The 7,731-nt window shown below is 39.8% G+C and overlaps 2 protein-coding genes across 2 annotated transcripts; both read left to right on the plus strand.

Annotated features, from left to right (window-relative positions):
* Positions 1-517: 517 nt before the first annotated feature.
* LOC111800198 (uncharacterized) lies at positions 518-2,528 on the plus strand. The gene is given in 3 exon segments (XM_023683791.2): positions 518-1,426; positions 1,428-1,614; positions 1,617-2,528. Coding segments are annotated over 3 exon segments (1,500 nt in total). The 5' UTR covers positions 518-751; the 3' UTR covers positions 2,255-2,528.
* Positions 2,529-4,430: 1,902 nt separating this feature from the next.
* On the plus strand, positions 4,431-7,263 carry LOC111800591 (protein NRT1/ PTR FAMILY 3.1). Its single transcript, XM_023684358.2, has 4 exons — positions 4,431-4,584; positions 4,998-5,215; positions 5,336-5,895; positions 6,292-7,263. The coding sequence occupies exons 1-4, from the start codon at positions 4,452-4,454 to the stop codon at positions 7,187-7,189; spliced, it is 1,809 nt and encodes a 602-aa protein (XP_023540126.2). The 5' UTR covers positions 4,431-4,451; the 3' UTR covers positions 7,190-7,263.
* The last annotated feature ends 468 nt before the right edge of the window (positions 7,264-7,731 follow it).

A 7,731-nucleotide genomic window follows, 5' to 3' on the forward strand; every position in this document is an offset into this window, starting at 1 on the left:
GCGCGTGTAGTACACGTACCAATGGGGAATTTTCTTTTTTTAAAATTATGGGACAAGGAGGTTTTGGAGTTTAGAGGAAATTGGAATTAGGGCTTAGTGTAATCAAATAAGCACAAGCCCAAATGTTGGCCCACTTATAAACTTTAGTTTCTATTTTCTAATTAACTTGCAAAACTAATTTATTTTTTTTAATATAGTAAAGAAAGCATTATATATTAATTTTTAATGTACATAAAAATATATTCATTAGAGAAAAAATCTGGTCTGTTCAAATATAGAGCGATAATAATAAATATTATATATTTGGATAAAATAAAAATAGACTATCTGTATCTTAGTTTCCTAATCGAACCAAATCAACTATTTCCGTAATTCAAACAAATTTGATTTTCTCAATTTATTAAAAATATTTAAATTCTTTTGTATATTTTGCTTCCAAATATGAATATAAATATGAATATAAATATATCTATATATATTGGCGCCCATTCTCGCTCTCTTTCATCTTCACATTCTCTCTCCTTCTGTGTTCTTGCTATCAGGTACGAGCTTCCTTTTGTTTTTTCGTTTTTCTCATTGGAATCCTCTCATCCTATTCTCTTCTGCTAATTAACAATTTGGAACCCTTTCAATAACTTCAGACCCCGTACTTCGGAAGCTGAGATAAAATTCTGGAGTCCAATCGTGCTACAACCGACTGCCGGGAGATAAATTCAACGCCCATTTAGTTTGCGATACCGAAGATAGTTCGATGGCTAGGTTAGGGTCTATCCTGGAAATTCCAGATAGAAGACACCGATGCGATGGAGAAAACGGCGGTCATCGCTGCTCTCCGGACTCCGATGCTTCCCGTGGCGATTACCGCCGCCGTCGTAGCCCTAGCTACGAAATTTACGATCGCTACAATCATCGTCGTCGATCTTCCTCGCCTGGCTACGCGGACGTTGGACGGAGCCCTAGGGCTGATGGAGACCAGAACGGTGTACCCAAGAGATTTGGGCGTGCCGGAGGGCGGGCGTATCTGGACAGGAATGGAAGAGCATCTGAAGAGTCGGATTCGGATGAGGAGCTGAAGGGGTTGAAGTATGAGGAATATAGGAGGTTGAAGAGGCAGAAGCTCCGGAAGGCATTGAAGCATTGTATTTGGAGAGTGACCCCTAGTCCACCTAGGAATGAGAAGGACGAGTATGAGGACAGGGCTGATGAGATTTCGGACAAATATGGCGACGATGGAGATTTAAGTGATTCTAGCGAAAGAAAGAAACATGAAGAGAAATGTGTATCTGATAAAACAAAGAATTCTGACTCTGCCTCTGATTCCGAATTACCTGATACAAAATCAAGAAGGAGGAGGAGGTTGAAGATTTCGGGTTCCAGGCATACAAGTAGAAAATCGTCACTTAGTGAAACAGAGTCGGACAGCGACACCGAACACCGAGAGTGAGGAGGAAAGTGAATCAGAGGAAGGAGATTTAATTAGATACTAACTAACAAACAGCAATCTAAACAAATACATGATCTTTAACAAGTAGATACAGTGAAGTGAAGGAAGTGAGACAGATGATTCTGATGATGGCGACCGTGTCAGGTCGAAGAAAAGGAGTCGGACTAAGCGGTGAAGTGGAAGTACAGTGCCACAGATAATGAGATTGAGGAAAGTGAAGGTGAAAAATTGAGGAAGCGGAAGGCCTCGTCAACGGAGAGTAAAAGTTCCTCTTCTGAGGAAAATTCTGGTTCTGAAGATGTTGATGCTAACAGTAAATTAAAGGTTGATGGAGAGAAGATTGCGGAGATCAATGCTGAAGCTTTGAAGATTAATGAAATTTTGGAGGCACAGAAGAAACCTGCATTTGATAATGAGATGCCAGTTGGACCAATGCCACTGCCAAGAGCTGAGGGCCATATTAGCTATGGTGGTGCGCTTAGGCCTGGGGAAGGTGACGCCATTGCACAGTATGTTCAGCAAGGGAAGCGTATTCCACGGCGTGGTGAAGTGGGTCTTTCAGCTGAGGAAATTCAGAACTTTGAGACCCTTGGGTATGTGATGAGTGGTAGCAGGCATCAGAGAATGAATGCAATCCGTATTAGAAAAGAAAACCAAGTTTACAGTGCTGAAGATAGAAGAGCTCTGGCAATGTATAACTATGAAGAAAGAGCTAAACGCGAAAGGAAGGTGATGGATGATCTTCAGCGGCTTGTTCAGCGCCACATAGGTCATGATGTTGGCCCTTCACATGATCCCTTTTCTGCATAACCTCATCTTGTGTCATAATGTTTATATAACAGTCAGGAAGAAAATGTGTCAGTAAGGATAGGTGAAACTCTACTAAATATTGGTTATTCTTTGGCTATCAAACAAGCATGTAAGTTTGAAGTAGAGCAAATTATTTTCCGTAATCTTCACTCTACCACCATGTTTTCAACATTTACTTGAAATTTGAATGATCTCCCTACTTGTAGACATTGTACCTTTGATGCAAAAATGCGTGCTGTGTGGGCACTGTTCTCCTTGCAGCATATTTTCGTCATTGGTTACCTCTCATTTTCTCATTTATTTTATTTCATCCTTTTTTTCAATAAAATTATTAATTTTATTTGAAAACACAAAATCTCTTTGAAACAACCAAAATCGAAACAAGAATGAAGATTTATTATTTGATTCTTATGATACAGAAAAAGATAATATAGAATTAAGGTGTTATCATTTCTTACTATTATTCTTTATTTTAGTATTTGACTAGAATTAAAAAACTTGTTAATTTTTTAATTAAAATGAGTCCTCCTCCATCTTTGTCTACGAAAAAGAAAAAACTAAAAGGAAAGAATCAAGACAGATACAGAAAAATTAATAACATAAAATAGGTAAAAAATGATTTGAACTCAGCCAATAAAAAGAAATCAAGGGAAGGTTTTCACACACTTATAAAGAGTCTCCGGATCTCCGGATCTCTCTCTCTCTCTCTCTCGCTCTCTCTCTCTCTCTCTCTCGCCTTATGTGGCCTCACTGTGATCCATTTTGGATTGTGTTTCAGACAAACCCATCAACACTTCACGACATAACTATTTTTTTTTTAAAGCCAACTTGTATTTTTTTTATATATGAGATTTGGACCATAAACTTACCATCTTATCATCCTGTGAACGTGGATATATACTTTATGATTGTTGAATGATGTTCCTTTAATTTTTCTAAGTTTTAAAGTTGGAGACTTTTAAGTTTTAGAATTGAGACTTTTATCTGAGCAAATTCTCAGATAATTCTCGAGCTAATTCTCGTAGCATTTTATAGGTTTTCGATATCTACTACGTCTCTATCTAGAACTAAGTCTCCCCCATACTATATTCGAACACATATTTGATTGACACCATATTTGGTGAACTTACATCTTTCACTTATACGAACTTCACTTGTCAAAATTCTTGATGGAACTCTAACTTTCGACCAAGTTTAGAAAATGTGTGGAAGCAAAATACATATGATTTAGAAAAGAATTATTGGATAAAAGAAGATAAGGGTTGTGAAGATGAATGGAAATCATTTGGAATCTGAAGAACAAGATGACAAAGAGGGTTTGTAGAAACCCTAATCAAGAAAATCTCAAGAATCATCCAAAGGTTTTGGATCTTGTGGAACATAGACCTCATATTCTAAGTTTAATGGTGTTGCATCACTTTCAAAATATCATTTTCAACGTTATAGCTATCTAGCTCCGCTATATTAAAACATTACCTATTAGAGCTCCATTTATGCTTGTCTTCTTGCATGGTTTTCACAATTTTGTTGCAAAAGTAATAGTTGGTTTGATGAATGGTTATGAACCAAAGATATCCATTCATGATCGCATTAAATGGTATAGAAATTGATATATTTACTTATGGACCAAAATGAGATCTAACCTAAAGCTAACGTGTATTATCAACCCAGAAATTAGAATATTTCCGTCCTCCAATGATGTTTTTATTGATAGTTTTCAAGATTAATAATTTGAAGTATCCATAATTCGAAGCAACTTGAACTTCTAAGCCGAGAACTACAATTTAACACGATATCAAAAGGAGGTAATAGATAAGAAATCTAAATGATTGCAACATATTCCTTTCACACCAACCATATGGTATAGAGTGTAAAAGAAATTTGAGTTGAGTCAAATTTGAGATAAAGCCAACACCTAAAGCTACAAGGCTCACAACAAAACAATGGTGGTGTGTGTGTGTGTGTGAGATCCATATGCAAAGGGTTCAAATAAGAACAACCAACCCTCAATAATTTGGACCAAATTAGTAGAAAGAAAGTGGCAGTGTCAGGGAGGGTCACATGCCATTGGCCAAAGTGGGTCGAGTTTTGGAGGACCCCACCCCACATTCAGATAATGAGAAGGTCTTATAAAACGCACCGTATTTGTCCTGATGCCCTTATAAATAGGGGGGGGGGGTGAAGGGGAGGTGTGAAAATGGGGAGAGAAATGGAGATGGAGTCCTTGAGTGTGAGTGCTGATGCTGAGAAGGGAATGGCCGAGAAACAGGAGATGGAGACCAAGGAGGAGAGGAAGCTCGGTGGCGTCAAGACAATGCCTTTCATTCTCGGTATCCTTCTTTCTCTCTTTTGCTAAAGCTATTCTCGTAATGGTAATCGTATTCTATATTTTTCTTTTATGATTTTTTTTTTTTTTTTTTGATAATTATGTGTAGAATAAACTAAGTAATTAAATTTACTAATTGATACAATTAGAAGAGCACACAGTTTATGATATGAAATGTAATAGAGTATATTGAAATTAACTAAAATATTTATGAAGCCTTGGGGTTTGTGCCATTTTCTTTGTCCATAATAATAGGGAGCAAAATATTTGTCCCCCGTGAATGAAATAAATTAAAATATATTTTTTTTTAAATAAATGGGGTTTAGGGTTAATATTTAATCGAATTATGAATATAAATATTGAAGTCCATTGGAATTAATTTAGTTGAATAACTAAGAATTTATATTTTATTTGCAGGAAATGAAGTATGCGATAGATTTGCAAGCACCGGATTCCATGCCAACATAATAACATATTTGACACAAGATTTGAACATGCCTCTTGTTCCGGCCTCAAACATTCTCACCAATTTTGCTGCTACTTCCAGCTTCACTGCCCTCATTGGCGCTCTCATCGCTGACTCGTTCGCTGGCCGCTTCTGGACCATCACCTTTGCCTCCATCATTTATGAGCTCGTATGCGTCCTTTTTTTGATATTGTGTTCGGTTTCATTTTAATCTCTAAATTTTTCAAAGTTTTCATATTGTTTTTTTTTTTTTTTTTTTTTTTTTTTTTTTTTTTTTTTTTTGTCGTAGGGAATGGCTACGATTACCATTTCTGCCATAATCCCAAGGCTCCACCCACCGCCCTGTCCAACCCAACTCAATTGCATACAAGCCTCCACCACGCAACTAACAGTCCTTTACCTTGCTCTCCTCCTCACGTCCCTTGGCGCGGGTGGCATTCGGCCTTGCGTCGTTGCCTTTGCTGCCGACCAGTTTGACATGACAAAGGTGGGCGTGGCGGGCCGGACATGGAACTTCTTCAACTGGTACTATTTCTGCATGGGACTGGCCACTCTCACAGCTCTCACTGTGGTGGTCTATATTCAAGACAACGTTGGATGGGGCTGGGGCTTTGGCCTTCCCACCATTGCCATGGCCTTGTCTGTTGTGGCCTTCGTTCTTGGCTCGCCTCTCTACAACAAACTCAAGCCCAGTGGCAGTCCGTTGGTTCGGTTGACTCAGGTTGTCGTGGCGGCTGTCAAGAAGAGAAAGGCTTCCCTTCCGGAGGACCCGAGGCTCTTGTATCGGAACCATAAGCTTGATGCTGCCATTGCCATACAGGGAAGGCTAGTCCACACCGATCAATTCAAGTAAGCTATCATAATTAACTATGTTTAATTATAAATTTCTTTAATTTAACTCACAAAGATTATTTATGGATTTTGATCATGAGAAGTACAGACGTCATTTAATCCATAAGACTACTCAATGTCATTTAACCCACAAGAGTTCAACCCCTGAATAGGGCGAGAATGAAAAATTGAATAAAATCTTGTTAGCTAAATGAGGTCGGGGATGAAATTTTATTTTTCGTCCTCGACCTTGTCCAATTGCTTGACAGGTTTTTTTTTTTTTTAAATAAAATATTATTAGATTTACGATGAGGTTTTTAATAGAAATTATATTTGGAAATAAAAGTTATCTTTTTTTTTCTTTGAAATGGATAGTTTTTATTTTTAATTTTCTTGTGATGGCTACATTTTCAGGTGGCTGGACAAGGCCGCCGTCATAACAACCGACGAATCAACAAGCGACCCACCAAATCTGTGGCGCCTCGCCACCGTCCACCGAATCGAAGAGCTAAAATCCATAATCCGAATGCTTCCAATATGGGCGGCCGGAATCCTGCTGGTGACAGCCTCCTCCCACCAACACAGCTTCACAGTCCAACAAGCCCGCACAATGAACCGCCACCTAACACCCACATTCGAAATCCCTCCGGCCAGCCTCTCCATCTTCGGCATCCTCTCAATGCTCACCGGCCTCGTCCTCTACGAGCGCCTCCTCGTCCCCTTCGCCAGAAGGTTCACCAAAAACCCCTCCGGCATCACCTGCCTCCAGCGCATGGGCGTCGGCTTCGCCATCAACATCCTCGCCACCCTCGTCTCCTCCCTTATCGAGATCCGACGAAAGAAAGTCGCCGCCGAACACAATTTACTCGACGACCCAACGGCGACCATCCCCTTCAGCGTGTTTTGGTTGGTGCCCCAGTTTTGGCTGCACGGGATCGCGGAGGTTTTCATGTCGGTGGGGCATTTGGAGTTCATGTACGACCAGTCGCCGGAGAGCTTGAGGAGTACGGCGACGGCGCTGTACTGGCTGGCAATATCGATGGGGAACTATGTGGGGACTTTGATGGTGTCTTTAGTGCATAAGTACAGTGGGAAAGAGCATAATTGGTTGCCGGATAGGAACCTTAACAGAGGGAGGTTGGAGCGTTACTATTGGCTTGTGAGTGGGATTCAGGTTTTGAACCTGGTCTACTATGTGGTCTGTGCTTGGTTCTACACTTATAAGCCTTTGGAAGAGGAGAAAGACGATGAGGGGGAGCCTTCTTCTTCAACCTTGTCCAAGGATGGGTGTCAAGACACCAAAACTGCTTAGATTTGGGATTATGTAGCCCTGGGTTTGGAGTTAGTTTATCAAAACAATCCAAATGAAATCGATTAACAAAACTTCATCGATGCTCATTTAACTCGACCTGCTTCAAACTAGGTAGGTTGGGAGCTTCATCGTTCTAAAATGTTATTATCGAACTTGATTTTCAACCTATTTTTAGGTGTTCTACAATATTTGCACAAATTAAAAACCCAAAAAGGACCATATCTGTTACAGACAGTATTAGAGCCAGACACTGAGCAGTGTATCTTCAAGGACGTTAAGTCCTAAAGGAGAGTGGATTGTGAGATCCCACATCGATTGGAGAGGGAAATGAGTGCCAGCAAGGACAATATCTTGAGGGTAAGTCCGAGAAGGAAAACCAAAAGATGACAATATCTGCTAATGGTGGGTGGGCTTGAGTTGTGAGAGTCGGATTCCCTCTTCCAAACTCACGAAAAACAAGCTCTAAGGAAGCTGCCTTAATACGCCCTAGGCAATCAGTCCTCACCAAGCTACTGACATTTCTAAATGCTGTCACTAAGCTA

This window comes from Cucurbita pepo, chromosome 8 (assembly GCF_057944985.1).
Source record: "Cucurbita pepo subsp. pepo isolate OVF chromosome 8, ASM5794498v1, whole genome shotgun sequence".
Taxonomy (NCBI): Eukaryota; Viridiplantae; Streptophyta; class Magnoliopsida; order Cucurbitales; family Cucurbitaceae; genus Cucurbita; species Cucurbita pepo.